This window comes from Bemisia tabaci, chromosome 4 (assembly GCF_918797505.1).
Source record: "Bemisia tabaci chromosome 4, PGI_BMITA_v3".
NCBI lineage: Eukaryota > Metazoa > Arthropoda > Insecta > Hemiptera > Aleyrodidae > Bemisia > Bemisia tabaci.
Window position 1 is genome coordinate 46,403,844 of NC_092796.1, and position 21,086 is coordinate 46,424,929.

At 36.0% G+C, this 21,086-nt stretch overlaps 1 protein-coding gene across 1 annotated transcript; it reads right to left on the bottom strand.

Annotated features, from left to right (window-relative positions):
• Positions 1-1,399: 1,399 nt before the first annotated feature.
• fab1 (1-phosphatidylinositol 3-phosphate 5-kinase fab1) lies at positions 1,400-20,733 on the bottom strand. The gene is made up of 14 exons (XM_019048485.2): positions 20,314-20,733; positions 19,360-19,512; positions 18,736-18,845; positions 17,779-17,895; positions 16,887-17,076; positions 15,595-15,874; positions 14,539-14,760; positions 13,662-13,831; positions 12,433-12,555; positions 11,385-11,580; positions 8,933-9,094; positions 7,564-7,762; positions 6,454-6,721; positions 1,400-5,685 (listed from the first exon to the last, which is right to left on the bottom strand). Exons 2-14 carry the CDS (start codon positions 19,472-19,474, stop codon positions 1,979-1,981), a joined length of 5,859 nt encoding a protein of 1,952 aa, XP_018904030.2. The 5' UTR covers positions 19,475-19,512; positions 20,314-20,733; the 3' UTR covers positions 1,400-1,978.
• Between the last annotated feature and the right edge of the window lie 353 nt (positions 20,734-21,086).

Consider the following 21,086-nt stretch of genomic DNA (forward strand, 5'->3'; position numbering starts at 1 on the left):
CCACATACTTTATTCATTGGGGGGGGGGGGGGGGGGGGTGTTTGTTGGTAATTACTTACCTGGGTCAGAGTCGTGTGTACTCATAAAAAAAGAACAAAAACAATAGTAAAAAAACTCTGACAAAATTAATTGAAAAATCACAAAATTGTCAAGGGAAAATGGAGGGGTTAATATTCATTCAAATGAACCGAATGTCTTAAAATTAAGATATTCTCAAGTTTTAACAAGTCCCTGGGTACATGACTGCAAAATTGGAAAAACTTTTGTGGACAGTTTGAATCAAATGTCAGTCATAAAGTGTCAAAGTGGGTATTACAAGGTAGCCTGAAGGAGGAAGGAATACCTACCTAAGTCGCATTTCAACATTAAGAAACTGCAAAATATTGTCGATGGAAGATATTTTTTTTACATTCTGTCAAAATAGCAATAGAAAAATGGGAGGCGGGAGGGGGGGGGGAAGGAGAGAGGTCCTGCTCAGCATTGTGTAGGTTTGAAGAGCGGGCCATTAAGGGCAAGGTCCAGTCAGCATTAGGTGCGGCTATGATAAGGGGAAAGGACGAGGAAAAATAACAGTTATGAAAGCCATACATGACACTCAAACGGTTCCTAGGGACTCATCAAAATGCATTGTAGACAAGCTCATTATTGCACAATTTTTAGAGGGGCATCTTTCCTTTGCAATTGATTTCAAAGGTTCTTTTGCCAAGGGCAAGAGATGGAAAATATGCTTATTCCTGCAACACAGCGGTTGCTAATATGTTGCGATAGTTGTCTTTGCATATTATTTGAATAAAAAGAGATAAACGTGAAAAGATATGAGGAATTAACGACTGGCACAACGCTAGATATGGCTCCACAAGTACAATAACTAACTCCCTCACCGTGCCTTCCCATGGAAAGAGAAATTAGCATAGCTTTTCTCCATAAAGTCGAGTTAAATTCATCCTGTAAGCCTACCCTTAAGAGCTGATAAAAAACTTTGCAACATCTGGAACACATCGACAGTGTAAATCGGCAATCACATAATTCGGTTTGCAACGTCGCAGACTTCCTGTCATACTTTATTTTTTAAACAGAAAACTACTCAATAGCAATTCATTAAAACTGCCGTGATTTTTCTTCTCTGTGCGAAGAAAATTCTGCAAAAACTTTGAGGAGTGATGCCAATTTGTTCTCCTCTAAAAAAATAACATAGAGGTGGAGATTTTCAGACACCGCAAACGAGATAAGTGACTGCGGACTTATGCCGTCGATACATGTAACTTCCTGAGACCACAACATTTAAATAAAATGATTTAATTAGTCTTAAAGAATGTCAGGTGAGAGAAGGTCCTCAGGAGGATTCATTTTTGCTGAAGGTATACCGAATGATATGCTCTGATAAAGGAATTGCTAACAATAACAGTTCAATTAATGAAATTTAATTAATAAAGAGCTAATAAAATTGTTTCAAAAATACAAATTTTTTTCAAGAAGGAATAACAAAAATCATCAATAAGTTTGAAGTTCATAATCAACTTCTAACAAATGATAGTATATCACAAAATTTCATAAAATGCTTACCTACTATAGCTGCAACAAAAAACTTTAGTTAAAATGGAAGAATATTACTAAGATCCTACAATTTAATTAAAATAAATACTTTGAAATGAAGCAAAACATTATAAACAGGGGGAAATCCATTTAAATAGAAAGTATAAAACGGTAACATGTATCACAATTTCAATGATGATCAATCAACGACTTAAAGATGAAATGTTCTGCTTTTTTGCTTGCATCAAAAGGAGGAGAAAATGATTGATTTTACATTGTAAAGATTTATTGAACACAGGAGGAAAGCAAAAAGAACAGCCTCCAGCCTCCTCCTCAGGAATATTGACCATTGATTCTGTACGGATCAGGTATTACCTAAAATTTCAAGGACTTGCCAAGATAATTGATTCTCTCCTTTTCACAACAATGTGAAAGGGAGGTAAATTCAGACAAAACTTGATAAGTTATGGACTTCAAGGTCGGACCATCTATTGGGAACCAGCAAAAAGTAACCATCCATCGCTGTTATGAACCTTTCTCGATATAAGTTTGGAGAAACAATAGTTGGAAGTTTGCCTTGGCCTCCTAAAAGCCCGGATTTCTTCACCATTGCCTCCACTTTCTTATCCCAGGTGAATGTGCGAATGTAGTCAATGATGCCCACGACTAGTTCTTTCTTATTTTCATCTAGACCAACCAGTAATGAATAATCCATGATCATTCGCTGAGCAAGCAAATTTGTATCACTGTTAATTGCAGAGTTAAGAATTGCTTTTGCATGAGGATGGACATACAGAGGTGAGTTACATGTCATGTTGATGAAATTTTCATCAAGCAAAACTATTTCTCCATCTTGTTCACTTGAGAGTGTGACAAGCCTATTCCTTACAGAGCCTTTTAGGTCAAATTTATGCGTTATAGTTCGACCATAAAACAAATTTTCCATGACTAAAAGATTAGATTTCACTTGATTACTATTTACATTGTTTTTGTGAGTCACACGATACACACCAACAATTTTTCCTAGTAGAGTTGGCTGATTTGATAATTGACAGTTCTGAACATAGTTGAAGTAATGTGGTGCAAATTCCAAAAATAAGTGGGTCTCTTGCCGTGACATTTCTTTAAGAATAAACCGATCATCCTTGGTTTTGCTAAAGTTGGAGCCGGATTTGCCACCGCGGGCAGCCCACTGAACACAGCGCGATAGAGAACGAATGTATGCCTCTTCACCGGCTGGAAATATCAATGATCGTAAGTTATGGAATTCTTCTGCTTTATAAATTTTCACAATAAAACTGGCTGTTGCATCACTAAATTGTACCTCTAAATTTGAAGCATTATCTTGTTTACTAGTTTTTGACTTGGAATCAACATCATGTTTAACAGATTCTTCAGTCTCTATTTCATCACTTCCAGAGATGAAAGGCTGAGCTGTATTTTCCGAGCTACTTTTTCCTGAAACAGTACTAGAGCTACTGTTTTGAGTACGCAGGAATGAGAAAACTTTCTGCTTTTTGCCATCTCCTTGCTGCCCTGACTCTTCTGCACCACTGTGCCTCTTCTTAGAGCTTGTGTTGGGTGATGGTTGAGTTTCCGTTGACCGGCTTTTATTCTGCAACTCGGACAAGGCAATGCGGTAATCGTGCATACTGAGAGCATGGGCGATAATTGAGCTGGGTTCACTTTCATACACAATGACAGGCACTGATGAGCCGACCATGGATTTTAGTGCATAATGCTCTGTTGCACTGGTTGGGCACTGAATTGGTAGATCCGGTGCAGCTCCTGGCAGTAGCTGTAGTAAAATATTTTTCACTGCTTTTTTCTCTTGAGACCATAAACTAGAACTACTTTCAGGAACCACACTACAAAAAACATCACTAATTTCTGATAGCTCATTCTCAAATTCTAGAATTGGATCATCCTGTTTCTTATCAGTTTTAGGAGAAAGTTCACCTCCAGATTTCTCTACTTCAGCTGGTACCTTGAGCGCTTCATCCATCTCTATAGATGTTCTTGATTTTCTTTTTGTCTCTTCTTCAACTTCCATTCCTACTTCCCATGAAGCTGTCTGGATATTTGGTCCATGATCTTCCGTTGCTATGGATTCTTCGACAGTTGAACTCGATGTCACTGAGTCAGCATCAGCTTTTCCAGTGCTTTCCAAAACTAATTCTGGGTTTGAGATGCTTTTACTATCGTTTTTCTTTGATTTCTCGTCTTTCTTCTTCATGTTAATCAGGCTTTCTGCTTTCAAAATCCTTGCATTCCACTTTCCAACATATTCAACTACCATTTTTTTCAAGTTAGTGACTGAATCCTGCAGTTCTAGAATTCTTGTCTGGATTGATGTAGGACTCTTTTCGCTGGACTTTTCTAAAGTTGGCGAAACCAATTTAACCTGGATTTCCTCCACACGTAACTTGAAGTATGCTTGGTCTTTTTGCATTTGCTGCTTGAAGGTCTGTATTGAGGGATCATTTGAAATACCCATAGCATGCAATTTTTCAAGAACATTACTAAATACTTCATGACCCATGCATGCCCACTTTTTCATTTCATCAAGCACAGCTTCTTGCTGATGAGGAGAGGGCAAGATGGTTAAAATAGGAGGTGGGAGCGATATTTCCCAAATCATAATGCCCATGTACTTGAAACAGGCAACGCGGTTCCCAAATGCAAAATACTGAGAGTAATCATGATGGAGAGAGTGTTTGCAGCGTTCCTCCGGAAATGCTCGACATGTGTACATATTCCCATAAAATTTCAACTCTAGATATTTTCCAAAAGATAGTGCCCAAGCATCTGAGGACATAGGAACAATGGGTGTCACAATACCACAGATTGGGCACCAGCTCCATAGAAGAATGCGCTCCTCAAGAATAGGCTTTTCTGACGATGAAATTTCCTGTAATGAAATAAGGACACAGCCATTTTGATGCACGAACCGCCGCTCATGATCAAGCATAGAGGTTTCACACAAGTCTGATGGGCACTTGTACGCTGTACGGAAGCAATACCGTTCCAGAAATCTCCCCAAAGGAATGTCATTTCTTCCATAAAAATCTATGTTCACGATCCAAGGGGTTACACAAAACGCAGGAGCATTATTTGATTTGTGAGAAAAACTACAAAATAAAACTGGGAGTCTTTGATGGTTAGCAGGATCCAAAGCATCCAATTTCCCTTTCTTCTCTAGTTCTAGTGACTGTTTCTGCAACTTTTCTGGAACTTGTCTCTTCTCCGTTAAAACCATTTTGTTACCAGCTTTAGATTTTATACGACTCCCACATGCTCGGTATAATGCTAAAAGTTTCTGTACCTCATTTTCCTTAACGCCAGCTGTTATTTTAGCAATTGTAAACGGATGAGGGGCTTCTAATTCTGGACCTTTGGTAGATGCACTTAGCTGCTTTGAAAGAATGTTATGACTTGGGTAAGCACTTTCATCTTTACTGAGGAGAGGCGAATAGTAGCTCTCAGCTGGGAAATACTTCCGGAGCTCACAGTTCTTCCCAGCTTCAGTTTCAAGATAGGGAATTGTGAATGTCAAAAAGGGGGAGACACACAAAATAGTTTCATCCAATATTTTGCGAAAAGAATTTGCTCTAGGAACTTCTGCTATCGATAAAGCCTGATCTGACTTACTGCAATACATATTTGAAACACACTGATCTTCAGAATTAAGGTAAATGTGGAGAGGATCACTGTAGTCACTGATGACGTTTTTAGATGTCTTCTCATTATTTTGATTTTTGATGGCTCTCAAGGAAGTGAACTCGCCGTCCTGAGTCAGCTCAGATTTTTTAGGCTTCACCTCTTCATCCATGTTAAGGTTGCCAAGGTCTTCAGTGTCTTCTCCGCCGACTGAGAACTTTGGTTTAGGTTCTCTTGTTTCGATATTTTTCTGCAGGTTTGTTGATGGAGGAGACTCTTTGAGGAAGCTGTCGACAGAGAAGTTTGGAGGTCGGGCAAATTCATCCATCAAGAAAGAATTTTCAAGTCTCCAATTGTAACTCATGTATATGAGCTGATTCATGATGACTTTCAATTTTGATAATTCCTGAGATGAATGGCCGCGAAGAATTACAGTGGAGCCTCTGTGAGGAAATGCGCAGCCTTCAAAGAAAACGAGAGTTTTTGATAAGCCTGCAACAATATAAAAAATCATGAAAAATGAGGAGAAAAAATAATTACTGTAAGCATGATGGATAGCCTCTGTTACAGTCAGAGCTCATAAGGAACCTTAACAATATTTAGAGCTATTTTATTAGAAACTAAGTGCTCGGTTAATTTTGGATTTTGGTGATACTCAAATTTTTTTTGCTCCAGAACTGAGGCCCAAATCAGCTCCATTAGCCTTAATAGGCTAAAATTCTTATTATTCAAGTATTCCACCTAAGGTTTTATGCTGGACTTAGGGTGTATGGTTGGAGAAAGACCTCTCAGGACATAAAATATATGATGATGGTTGCCTGGGTTCTTTAGGCCCACAGTTAAGCGATTTAGTCATTCAGTGAGTTGGATAAGAAATAAAATTATTCACAAGCTCACACACCTTGAAAAAATACACCAAAAAAACAAGCAAAATCGATCCCAGATGCATTTCCAAAACATCTGGTTTTTTTTCTAGTTGTTAGTTGGTTTCTACTCTTTATGAGAAGTTCAGATGATATGACTTGATTGTGCATTTTGTTTCATGTTATTTACTCTGCCCATGAACATCGCATCATACCCCAGAGTCTATGAGTCCTGTTTCATCATTCAAGTTTATTTAATTTTAAAAAAGCTTAAGACTTTGATGAGATTGGCTAGTAAATTATACCTTATAGCCGTTCAATCACCGGCAGATAAGTAAAAAATGGGTTTAAAAAATATGATATTTAAGTAAAAAATAGTTGAGAAATTTGCAGTCACCTGCTTCATTTATGAAGGTTTCAACATGAAAATAATGGCACGTCCCCAAGTGAGGTTTGCCAAAGAAAGCATCCACGGATGTGATAATGTCTGCTCTGGTGCATCGAGCTATCCTCTCCAAAACACTAAGTTTAACATTGAGAATGAGAGTGATGTTCAAATCGTACAGTGACTCCTGTGCAATTCTTGAAACATTTCGATGAACAAGAACAACATCCGGTTTCAATGATGCAATCCTGGATACAACATGCCGTAAATATTCATGCTCCTGAAAATGAATTCACAAGTGTCAGGAGAAAAGTAGCTCTAAGAATTTAAAACAACTTAAAGGCCATTATTGATAATGTCCCTAATGGTAGGAAGGAAAGAAGATTGTCCGACATCACTTTTACATGTAAAGTAAATACAGGAAGCAAGATGGTGGATCTTCTGTCGCAGTCTTAAAGTGCTTAAATTTATTTGGTGTGGACTCATGACGGCAATTTGGGTTATCTAGTGCAAGAATCAAAGAGAGTGAACATTTTCTAAGGAGCTGCGATTAAACTTCATTACGAAGAACAAAAAATAGTAAAATTGGTTCAAACCACCAAAATTGAAGAAGGAACAATATTGAAATAGTATGCATCTTCAGATAACCTACACCCTGAGTTTTTTCCACTACAAAAGAAACTAAGGTATCCAATATGTGGTAAACACATCTCTTCTTTTGACTCACACTGCAACTTAGGGGTGGCATAAATCAGAGAAGTGCAGATTATCTGACATTGCCTACAGTATTCTTGTTACATTCTATCCTACTGCCACAATAGGAAAATTATAAATAATAATTTACTATGAAAATACATTTTACTAAACTACTACTCAAGCTCTTGGACTTCTTACGCAATACATGGGATACATATTAAGATTTTAATTGTTAAAAACACATGACATCAATGATTACATTGGCACGAAGAAAGTTCAGTATCTAAAATAAAGCACATCAATGGCCGGAATTTTTTGCCCTTCTTTTGTATAATAGAAAATAGCCATAAATTATGGAATCAAATAATAATTATCTGCAATAAAACTTTATAAGAGGGAGAAACTGAGAAAATACAATGAGTGTACCTGCATCATGACTGGTTCTAGAGACAAAAGCCTTCCTTCAATGCGCTGATAGACAATTGGGCACTGGATGAGTAAAATACGAGGATTAATCAATCGATTTGCCATACCACGATGCGCAATATTTTTTGTGAAAACAACTCCACCGACAACAAAACTTTCTTGACGAGAGCCACCAACCACTTTTTTGACTTGGACATACCTGAAAAAGAGAAGAATTTCAGAACAAATAGAATATCAAAAGAGGCAATACATTAGTATTGATGAAAATTATTATAGTTGGACAATGTAATTTGCAACATATTGCTCAGTAAAATTTTCCATTACATTGGGTCACACTCATGGTAAAACTGGTATATTTCTCTGATATTTCAAAGTGTTATTCATGGATGGCTCAGAGAGCCAATATAATATACCTGTTGAAAAATTTCAGTCATTAGCTCATTACTTTCGTATATAATGTTTGTACATATGGGCATACGTACATATGTATGTACGTATGGGCCGATAGTGGACAGAAAAATTAATCTGAGGGTAAGTCATAAATTAGCTGTTCTTCACTTGAACTCAGAGGTGCAGAAAAAAGTTTCTTTCCTAACTCACAGGGGATCCAAGAAATAAATTTCCTGAATTCCCCTAGTTTTCCAGAAGTTTCGTAAAAGATAAAAAGTAGCTGATTGGAAATTGACTCATTTTTCAGTGCGACGGAACTTTGCAAAAAGGGAAAAAGCACAGACTGACTGAAAATTAACACATTATTCAGCAAGATGATCTTTTCAAAAAGTAAGAAGTATACTCTCACGAGAAGGCTTTCCTAACAATACCCGTCTTTTCTGAATGGACCTGAGCTCTTACACCCTATGATCCTATATTTTTTTGTACACCTGCTATTCATATAACTAAAATTAATTAAGTTTTTTTATTACTATTTTCTTTTTTTCAATTACTTCAAGTACTTTCAAGGAGGTAATATCACGCTTACAGTTAAAGCCTTGTCCCTCCTCAGTTCCTTATAAATGACTAGCCTCAGCAAATTACGGTTTGAGACCAACAAAGTCAGATTACCTGGCTGGTAACTGAATCCAGGACCTCCTGATCATAGAGTCAACACTACAACCATAGGAGATCGGCTGTTGCTCAGTGCTCATGCGTTGTGTGACATCATTTAGAACTCTTTGTTGTATACTTTTCAGTAATCCTACTTGAATAAAATTCGCCTTATGTTATCTTAAATTTCTTTTTCAGAAGGACAATCATGCTTCTACCTTGCAAAGATCCATCTTAATGCGAAGAAATTTTTTCCAGAAGTGCTTCAAATAATAGAGTGATCCAGAGAAATTCAATACAGCACTAGATTTTTTACAAAACTTACTGTCGGATATCAATGATGTCAAGATTCTCACTGACATCTGGTTTCACATCCTCTACAACTCGATCCACCAGAGGAATAACTACATCACTCCATGAAAGTGGTAGCCCCGCAGACGCAAGAAGCTGGCTCAAAAACTTCTGTCGATGCAGAGTGAATGCATTTCTAAAAACAAATTAAAAGATGAACCAGTCAAATATCATTTGAAGAAAAAATTAATAACACTCAGCTGATATAGCTTCCAAAATAGAAAACCTAGAAAATCTTTTCAAATGTTTCAGTGCTGTAATCTATGGTTTATTTTATAGGATAAAAACCAGCAGTTTTACCTGCTGAAAAATTCACACCAATATCTTACTGGCAGGAGGAAAACAACAAGAAAATTGTACAAAGAAAAAAAAGATGATAATTTAATAACAATTGCTGATATTGAATGAACAATGATTACGGAGGAGGTTAATTGGGCATTATCAGGATATAAAATGGGCCTGTTGCAAACTTTTGCTGGAAAAAAATAGAAGTTGTTCCTTATAGATAACTAGGGGGCTACGCCCTCTGGCCGCTACGCGGCCCAACCCCCTGAAGGCGCTCCGCGCCATCAATGGGCCGCTTCGTGGCCCTATTTTTACCCTCCTATCAGTGTTAGTTTTATTTTTCCCCTAAAAAATTACGATATGAGGTATACTTTAATTTTAAACTTTACTTAAAATTACTTCAAAATTAAAAGGACGCGTTTTGGAATGACTGATTGATGAAATATTGCAGTAAGACAATGAACAATGATAGTCAGGTAATAATTAAGATTTCATGAGTCGAGGATCGATCCCACATTGAGTTCATTGTGGACGCACTCGACGTCTTAGACGACTCGGCCACCGCTCTACATGAGGACTATAGCGCGAATCTTGTGGAGATAAGTGTAGAGCTGATGCGCAGGCTACACAGCTACTGCGCAACCTCCTTGACCACTGCGCATCCTCCCGCGCATAGCGGTAGCAGCACCGGAGCATTCTGTAAACTCTCTCACTTTTATAACATGATTTTAAAAAAACCTGGGTCCTTTTTCCAAAATCTGATTAAAGCGGGCTCATCTAGGGCCTATTACCTGTCGATTTACGCAAAAATCATGGAAATCGGCCCGGTAGAACGCTCAAACGAACTATGACAAAAAGTATAAATTTACATTGTTTAAATGGGAGAATTTGCAACTTTACCACGTAATATAAAAAAAACCTGGGCCATATTTTGAAAATCTGAAAAGAGTTGGCTTATCTAGACACAATTGCCCGTCGATAGCCGCAAAAATCATTAAAATCGGCCCGGTAGAACGCTGGAACTAAGCGTTACCAGTTTCGCAAAATTAGGAGGTCTTGGAGCTTATAGTATAGATGTCTCCAAAATCATGATGAGCGCATCGACAAACTCTGAAATGCACTTCTAACTTCACAATCTGTGTAAGAAATTTGCATATTTTTAAGCTTCCTGCTTCAAACATCCGCGCGTTGCAAATGTTTTCGTTAAGGTTAGAGGTTAGGTTGGGATTTTTCTCTCTAAACTCCCCTTTTTGCCCCCTCTTCGTGTCTGGCACCTTCAGTAGAGTACCATAATACCGCAGCATCAACAGAGAGACCATCTGAAACGCTTTCAGACCTACAAAGGTTTAATCAATAATTCTAAAAAAAATTAATAAATTTCAACTTTGGTGAAATTTATTCGAGCCTTATGAGATTTCACTCTCCACCTCTGCCTGTCACATGTGTTTTGGCTGATTGGCGTCAGCTATGTTGAATATTGCGTAGTGTCCTTGTGAGCAGGGGTTGAAAGGGATGACTCCTCTAACAAAATGTTCACCCGTGCTGAGGTATCGTTTTTGAAACGGGATGCTCGAAAAAAGGCAAATTTCTTATGCAAATTGTGAGGTAAGAAGTGCATTTCAGACTTTGCTGATGCGCCACTCATCTTTATTTTTGAGACACTTCCTATGAGTAACAACTCTTATTTTTGTTCTAGCAAATGTTTGCAACAGGCCCATTGACAGTGCAAGGCTTGCTGTAAAATTTTTCAACCTCAATGATGTTAAATTGACACCCTTTTTTTCGAGTTCTACTTTTATTCGCCGATTCTGTCATTAAGAGTCAACAAACATTGACTCTCCCATTAACTAGCTTTCACAGTTTATAATTTTTACTAGGTTACATAAGATCTTCATGAATAATTCAAAACTTCTGAAATGACCTTATACTTTTTCATTCTTTTACAATTTATCCTTGTTCTTTGAAGCAGAAAAAGAATTCATCAATATTATGCTATTTGGCTGTAAATACTAAATCAACGGTTATTGATTGAGTAGATAAAATAGAGGGAAGGCTACAATGTGGTTATTTGAAAATGATCTTTTGATTGTATCAAGTAAAATTTTTATCAAATAATATATGAGTAAAGTGCAAAAAGATACCTTAGATCTATAAAAACTTTGGCTTCTTGAAAGTCTGAACGTAAAGCTTGAGGGTTCACGATGTGCCAGTTCACAGGACGGATGTGAGGTTCTCTTTCTTGATAGGCATTTATAAGGTTCTTCAAAGAAGCCATGGTCAAGAAATCTTTTGATTCTGTATTCTTGAATAAATTAAAAACCTCTTTCTTTTCCGAACCTAAACAATAGATAAAGTTAATTCGGATTATTTACTTTGTTTCTTGCGAAAATGTTGATTCCAAACATCCTCTTACTTTTCAATTTCTTTTTTATTCGTGGATAAGTTATACTACACCTAAATTTCATCTCTTATAGTGCAGTGCAATACGGTTCCTTGTGAAAAAAGTTAGAGTCAATATGCACGCCTATTCTTCTTAGATAATATACATATAAAATTAAAAAATAATATAAAATCATAAGAATAACGCGTAATGCAAGACACCTAAGGTGCGAAGTACTTCAAAGGGTGGGACTGTGAAGCAGTCTAGGGGCGTACCGGCGTACCCCCTAGTAAAATTGAAATTTGAGATAGATGGGGGTTTTCAGAAATCTCACCGGACCTTAGAACTTAGGATCATTTTTGAAACTCTATTAAATCAGATGAATAAAAATCTGTGAGTTAATGAATGAAGATACAGAGGAACAGCTGCAACTTCGGCCCTCTATTACTGCAACAAAGCAACAGATAATTCTTATAGCTCAATTTTTCCAAGTTTTGTTACATTCTATTTTTGTAAAGAAAAATCATGGATATTTTTGATTTGATAGTTAAAAGAGCAACTTTGATTTAAAACAATTTCATGAAGATGATTCTAGAAGTCGAGGAGACTCTCCTCATAGAGAACCATTCATTTCGTCAGTTTATATTTCCTCCCTTTTTAACATGGAGTTGGCTTTCGTGGATAAAAATAATTTCGGATATGTTGATCAATTCCCCCATGCAAAAGCCATGTGAATACCACATTTTCTGAAGGACACCCTGCTCTGAAGAAAAGAAGCAGAAGTGGCTCAGAAATAATATAATTCATACCTGATGCACAGGAAGTACTGGAGTCCATGCTAGAGGTATCTACTGGGTACAATCTTTGGTTATCAAAGCTTCCATCGGGATTTGAAGGAGCTGAATCATTGCTAAAGTTCCTAATATTTGAATCTGGAAACCAAATCATAATCAGTTCTGTTGTTGAAAAAAATTTGCAACGTTTCATTAGTTACAGATTAGAGATTTTGTTGTTGTTGTTGTTGTAGAAAATGATGAAAACAGACATCATCTCAGCTGTGGAATACAGCCTTTAAAAAAAATTCAAAATATATTATCTGTTAATACTGTCCAAAGCAACAAATATGAAAACAATTCTGATGATGTTCTCACATTTCACAGACACAGCCTAGCAGAGTAAAAGATAACACAATTCTGTGGAAACAGTATGCTCCATTTAAGGATTATCCAGATCGAGTGATCAGGGGAAATACGAGAAGAAAAAGTTCTTCATATTCTGATCTAAATCAGAACAGAGCAAGGTAGACGAGGGGATATTAATTTTTATAAGTCTTTTTCAACTGAAAATAAAAATTTAATTGAAGGGTGGGGGGCTAGCGATGTAATGGGGGGGGGGGCACTATATTTTCCCCACAAATCCCTACTGCAGAATACCTGCAACCTACATCATTGGAAAATTAATACAAACCTAACATTTTTGTCAAAACCAGAGGTTTCTATCTTTCACCTATCCTAAATGGCCGTCCGATAAAATTGAAATTTACAAAACATTGAGTGGCCTCCGAAATTGACGATGAATAGAGACTTGCGGTTTGGACCAAGCTTTTGTGCTTTTTGAACATTAATCCTTCCAAAAATGGTTTCCTCTGGTCTAAGAGCACTTTCTAAATTTCAAATATTTTAAGACCTTAAATCAATAACGGGCTAAAGGCCAAAAAAATAAAAATCGAGTTATACCTCGAGTAGCATTCTATGTACCAAGGACAACAACCCATGAAGCGGGCTGAGTGCCATGACCATGATAGAGTGTGTAAAGTGCCCCGATAGGTAACGCTACGTGGTATGTGCTGGGCAACCTGTGGGAACTACATGTTGAATAACAGAAACTTGTCTTTTTGGCACTTAGCCGGTTATTAATTTAAGGTCTTCATTTAAATAAATTTGATCATAAGTTAGAGGAGTGGGTCTGAGGTATCCGAATTAGAAAACCTCACTCCATAGAGGCCATTTAAAATGACAAAAATTCAAAACCTACATACCTGTTGAGTTACAATTCGTAATGTCCTCCCAGGTGGGAGTGTCTGAATCTCCGCTGCTTGAGGAACAGAATCTATACAATGCCGGGCCATCAACGAAACTAAGTTCTGCTGATGCACACTCTATCAAGTTCGCTTCAAGGAGTGCTTGACATACAACCACAGCTAGCGACCTGAATGGAATACATATCTTTCAGGACATCATATTTATTAAATAGCATTATTTTCAGGAAAAAGAAACATCAAACAAACATCGTTTTGCAGCCATAACAAACAAAAATTTTAAAATTCTGAGGTTTAATTAAATTTGGAAGTGGCGAACTATAATTTTTTTCCCTAAACGAATTTTTTCCTAATTCGGAACGATGTCAAATGATAATTCAATTATAAAAAGGTATAGATTAGATATGAAAACTTATCTGATTGTATAATTTTTAGCAAAAACATACAGTGTTCATTGCCTCATTTTAAAGATCTCTAAAAGAGGAACTGCGTTTTTCAAATCTTTGTCTGAAATTTGCAACTTTACTGGACAAAGGAGATAACGTTTACAAATCTTCAAATAATGCTAAAATGCTCAAAAAATCAAACTAATTATTTCCAATTGATGATTGAGCATACAAAAATTTTTGAGGGTGATGGCATCTTTTTAGATTTTTGTCCATCCACAGTCATAATTTTTGCTGGTGGATACTTAATTTTGAAAATTTTTGAATAAATCATCTTTTACTCTGATATTTAATGTCCAGTTTTTCAGTAGTAGAACTTGTCTGTAATCTTCATGCTTAAGGGATAAAAAATTTTTAAGAAGAATTTTTAATCTTTTTCATGGTGTTATACATCAGAATGCTTTGTTTTTACCAAATGCTCAGAGACTTACCGGCTGGTCACTTTCCCCTTTGCGTGTAGCCAGTCGACCAACTGATATCCGAGCAAACAAGAGTAACAAGTGACAGAGCGGTGTTTGTATGTTTGAAATGAGAGACCATTGGCTGGGTCTTTCATTTCATCTACGAGACTTTGGAGGGAGGCAGAATTTTGCAGACTGCGGCAAAATTTGTCATCAATAGACGGAGATGAGGCAAAACCAAAATACGCAGATCTGAAAAATTTATCATGTAAGTTAGTTAGAGCAAAAGAAAGAAAAAAAAAAAAAATGCTACCTACCTGAATAAAAATTGATTACTTTGTAAAAATTAGGGGATTTGAGGTAACACACCAACCGTTCAATGGAGTCTAAAGAAAATTTTCCATCAAATTCAAAAAATTCACATAGGATAAAAAATTTAACAGGGACAGGCTTGGTTTGAGTGTTCTTGCTCCCTTTCATCATCAACTATTTTTTGGAAAGTTCTTTAAAATTAATCGACCAGTTTGCGTGTTTCCTTCGCACCACTTAAATCTAAATATTTACAAAAGAAGAAGGAATGCTTGGTGCTCTACTTTCCCTCTTCCAAGAATGTCCTACTGATTTAGGGTAACCTTCAAATATGGTTTTATTAAAAAGGAGTAACAATGAGAAGACCCTTACAGATGCCTATTAAAGGTTTCAAGGCTGGCAAAAAAGAGTTACATGTTGCCATGTACATACATAAGTCTACAGAATGAGCAACACAATGGAGAGAAAAATGAGGCAAAATATTAAAATGGAAAAATAACGCATTGATTTGGAGTTTGGTTAGTTCCTACAGAAGCAGGTTTATTGCAGTTAATCTGTATTTTAGGACAAAACATATCAATGACTTCTCAGCAAGAATTTGTGAGAGCACCCTTACCTTTTCTCATTCTCAATTAAAGAGCTCTTCGGCAAAAATTTGAATCATAAGCAACTGATCATGAACATCTGCATATTTGCTACAAATAGAGAAGCTAGGTTTGCCAGAGAACAGAAATATTAAATTTGAGAAATAAGTCAAACATTTAAAGTTCTTATTACCTCCCTTGAGCAAATCTTTCTTCTTGATATCCAACAGATGTTTTTCTTTTTGCTGTATCCTCACTATCCAAACTAGCAGTGGACAATTTATGACTGATGGTTGGATTATTTGGGCTTTCTGATGGCAATAAGCTTGATGACAGTTCAGAGTTGCTCCCAAATTTTGACTGTAGATCTTCTTGAAGTGCGCGTAAATCTGCAGAAAGATCTGCGTCTACATCTGCAGATTGCAAATAGGATAAAACTACTTTGCAGCAATATGTGCATACCCTTAGATCACCTAGATAAAAAACAAAACAAAAATTTAGACCGCTTATTTTCTTTTTTTTAACAGCAAAATAGACGGTAAAAGCAGCTTCATGAGTTTTGGAAAAGTAAAAAAGGGAGGCTTTTTGTATACCTGAACGGGAGATTCATGATTAAGGGTGAATAGTGAGGAATCAACTGCTGTGTTTAGGAAGAGTGCCATATGAGCTTTCAGACTTTGCCAAATTTTCTTTGATAAGGTATGAGAATTCAGGGAAATCTGGGAATATTCTTCCTCCAATATTTCAGAAAATTTTATTCGCATCAGATCTAAATTATCTGAAAATTACAAGAGAAAATTTACACGACTCTCCTTAAAATAAATAATACTTCCTTATTTCCCGGATCAAATTTGGCAACTCTCAAATGTTTGTACTGCGTCCTTCCTAAATGTGACGGAATGAGTATGAGATTGAATGCCTCCCTTTCTCTACAACTTAGGGACAAAAAAAGCCGTCATGCTGTTTTACCAAGAAATTTGAAATCAGCATTTATTTTAGTTGTTTGACAAATATATTCTATTCTAAGGAAGCACAACTTCAGTAGCATAAATTTAAAACCTATAAATCCAAAATTAATATTAAAATGAAAACTTTAACAAAAAGTTCGAAAGTCCAGGAGCAGTCTGCTTTATTAATTTTCAGTGAAGTTGGTTGAATGTTATTGTTATTATTGTGGTCAGTGGATTATAATGGCTTAACTTAAGTCACCTAAATTTTTAATTTCAGCCTTATCTTAAGTGTAAAGAGTGTTTGATTTTTGTTTGAAGTATTTAAATGTTTGAAGTTTTTGATTCACATAAGTCTTAATTAAGTATTTTTTCTTAGTGCAGATGATTGATAAAAACTCACAATGCAAAGGACTTTTTTTTTTAATAAGCAATGAATATACATCAGGAAATTTTAAACAAGGCAGAGGAGGAATAGTCAATAGTTCTTTAGTCAAAAGTTGAAGTTACTTCAGCACGTAATAGCCCACATACTAACCGGTACAATTCATGATTTTTCCAGGTATTTCTTGATTGCAACAACGATAACAAAAAATCTGGCCACACACTCGACAATGATGCCGGCGAATCAATAGAGTGAACTTGCAGCTGCAGTCATAACACTCTTTGCTCTTAGAATCAGGCATCCAATACTGCTGAAGGTCCGTGTCCTTGTACGCTTGCAAACCCTGCAAAAGGAAATCACAGTCACTCAAATTTGTGCAAATAAAGTTCCTGATAAAAAATCTAATGAAAAATTAAGATAGTCAGAAGGATGTGATCCTCTCAATTCTGATGAACAGCTTCCTCTAAAATTAGCTTGGAATTATCAAATTGAATAAACATAAATGCACCTCCTTTCTTCAATTTCTTATTTTGGATCGATTGAAAATGTCCTGAATTGTTACCTGATGATTGGAACTTTGAGTTAGATGGCACAAGATAATACCAGTCAAAAAATTATTTTTTGCTTGAGCTAATGTCTACCTTTTTTAATATATTACGTCCGAGCGCATGAGCCATCGAAACCTGATCCTTTGCCATGGGCAGCAAACCAAATGACAGATGGGACATAGAATTCTTTATCAGAAAAGAAGAATCAACAAAAAAAATTAAACTATTGCATCATTTCTATTACTTTAAGAGCTGTGATACTAGATTCATTGGATCAGTAACTTTTTACAATTGGTAAAAATCTAATCAAACAAGGCTGATTTTGTTTCTAAACTTTAAAGCGTAACGTTTTTGCAACCACTTGTCGAAAGGGTTGAATGTGTAGAGTAAAGTGAAAAGTAGAGTACTAAAACTCATGATGAACAACATACCAGGCTATGAAAAATTAATATCTGAGATATTAGGTTTAGAATTAGTTATTATTTTAAAGTACTTACAGTGTTACGTAAGGCTACAAGATTTCTCACTCGTTTCAAAACATTGGGAAGACTTCTTCCCTCATTTGCTCCAGACTGTAGTTGGTCAGGCAAACTGACAGTATCTGAAAGATCACTCTGGACACAAAAAGAAATAAAATATTGTACAGTTTTTAACAAAATAAAATATGAAAGAAAATCTCGAATTCGTAGACTAAGATCCACATTTTTTATGATTTCACCTTTGACACTCAATGTTCATCCAAAAATAACATTCTTGACTTCAAAGACCTTGAATAAATACCATACCCTTTTGGTAGGCTCGGATTGTAACTGAGGTGATATATTTGTATAAAAATGTAGACACTTGCATTACTTAAAGAAAATATAACTCACATGGAGGGAAAAGCATTCAAAAGGCAAAATGACATTCATCTTTATTGGTTCCCGTCTGTTTCCAGAAAAAATGTAGGAAGTGCACTAATTTTGTCTTTCATTTAGCAAATTGTAGTCTTATCTTAAACTTTCACATAAATAGGGCTGATTGAGGCAAATATTTCATTCGATGAGTAATTTTTCTTAAAAGTCATTTTTGAGAATTGCTTTCAATTAAGTTTTGTTTCATTTTTACCGGATTTTGAATAGACTGTGGCTTCTAGAGAACTTTTCAAAAAGACTACATAGTATTATAACCAAAGGTTTTAATAATTTGGATGACATTTTTAGACAAAATAATTTGATGAGCTCAAAGATTTTTAAAATCGATCTTGACATAATTGGCAAAAAATAATTCAGATCTTTAAGAAAAAAAAGTTATCACTAAGAATAATTATGGGTTGAATAATGATATTATTAATTTACAACAATGCCTGATCAAAAAAATATTGCTACAAAATTGAGCAGTACCTATTTGGTTAAAACTGACAATGAGTATGGGGCAAAGGTTTAGAAATAGATACAAATTTGCAAACCTCTTACCTTAATTTTATCAGATATTTGTTCCGAAGATTCACTTCTTGATGGATTATTGGAGGACTCTGAGCTAGTCTGAGCTGGTGGTAGAGATTTTGTGTCTTCAGTTCCATCACCTATGGGTATGATGTAAAGAGAAAATCCAGTGATATGAAAAACATACTTAGTAACAGTAGGATATATTGTTTCTTACAAATAAACTAATCCATATCTCCATGTTTTCGATAACAAATCAACGGTGTAAGTCGGCAATCACATAACTCGTTTGCGGTGTCTGAAAATCTCCGCCTCTATGTTATTTTTGTAAAAGAGAACAAATTGACATCATTCCTTGAAGTTTATGCAGAATTTTCTTCGCACGGTGAAGAAAAATCACGGAAGTTTTAAAGAATTGCCGTTGAGTAGTTTTCCGTTTAAAAAATAACGTATGACAGGAAGTCTGCAACGTTGCACCGAGTTATGTGATTGCCGACTTACACCGTCGAAATGTGTTACTCTTTATAGGGAAGCCACTTTTACTTTGGCCCGCAAAGACTTTTCCCCAGAAATAGAATTTTCCCACTTAATTCGGCTCAAAACTCAGTTAAATTTTATTATTAACTTTAATTGCAGAGCTAAAACCTAACTTACCTTTAGAAAAACTAAAAAATTTGAAGAACATAGATGAGACAGAGGGTTCCTTAGGCTCAGGGCTTGGCGGGTCAAACTCGGTGAGAGATGTTAAAGAATCCAGATTGCGACTCATAGCTGCTCAATGATTGTGCTTCAAATATAACATACAATCTGAATAATGTAATGAAAACAAAGGTAAGAAGTTGGTAAAAAAGGTGGTTGGTACAAATATTAAAGTGCCTAGGAAATTTCAGGGTGGTAAGTATCAACCCCTTGTCAACCGGGTAACAAAAAAGTAAAAATAAAATTGACAAAATATTAAAAAGTTTGTAACCCCTGCTTGTAGCAACAGATGTGAGATCTCTCTGAAGAAAGAACAGTTTGTTAATGAAGAGTCAGTAAGAAACAATTCAAAACTGACAAGGAGGAAAAATATGTTTAAAAACAAATTCATAATTTTATGAAAACGTGAGAGATCAAATAGTACTGAAATGAACATGTTTGAGGGAAAATGCACTTAAACTTTGGCCAGTGAGGTAAAGAAGATAGAAAGTCTCTGTAAAGTATTTCTGTAACCTTCCTCAGGCTCCCGATGTCACTGACACAATTTACGCTGCATTGAAATCTCACCAGAATAATTACAAATTTAAGATGTTAAAGCAGAAAGATAAAAGATACCCTTCGTGACAATGCTCTTCTGATTCTCTCAGTATGCTTGATTCTCAGATTCTCTGAAGTGATAAATAACTACTGGGCCTCTTTGAGAGTTGTGAGGTCGCATAACTTAACGAACAACTACATCTGATGAAATTCACTCTCATGCATACCGCTCAAGTAAGACTGCACATTCTGACGTAATAAAAAACTATGGAATCGCAGTTGAGTATCAACATTGCTTTAGAATAATACTTGATAAATAACTTTTGTCCTGATGTTGCATCAAAATTAAAGGGTGGTTTGAAAAACACTTACCTACTTAAAAGAGAAAATAATTTATTTAGGTTCTGTTTACGTTTGCGATTTACTTATTAGGAAGATGCCGATGGAGATGAACGGCAGAGTAATAAAAGACTTTGAAGATTCCATTATGAGTTGAGGAGTATGAGTATGCTTACAGCTTACAATGCAAGTAGCCAAACCCACTGAACGATAATAATGTTGAGACTAGTGACTTGTTTGGAACTGATGATGTATGTACAAGAAAAAGGGCCTTCTTAATAGATATGAGTTAACCGATAATTTGTAACAGAGATAATAATTAGAACGCGTGAGGACAAACTTGAAAAGAATGTAAGGGAGGTAAAGACAAACTGCAAAAGCATCAAAGGGTTGAGATCTGATTGTAAATAAATAAAAAAAAACACAAAAGCACTGATAACTGATAAGACTGGGTTAGGTTCTGTTCTGGTGACTGTTGCCACTGCATACGAATCAACCGGTTAGTTGTGTTACCGCGATTTTTAAAATTCCGCGCCATCCGCAGCGCGCATGCCGCACGACCCGCCTTTCATTATTACACTAACTTCCTCTGGCATTGAGAGTTCACTAGTTGCTTCACACTACCAGTCTGTAATTTTAAAAGTCGAAATCAAGTCAGTCAGTCGAAAAAAAAGTCTTGTCAGCGGGCAGTTCAAATTCCTCTTAACCAATGTGAAATAAAAATGTTAATATCTTCGTTTGGATTTTGTTTCATTAGTTTTCGTTGCGCAAATCGTGCTTTACGTGAAATTTTGGTTAAGAAACAT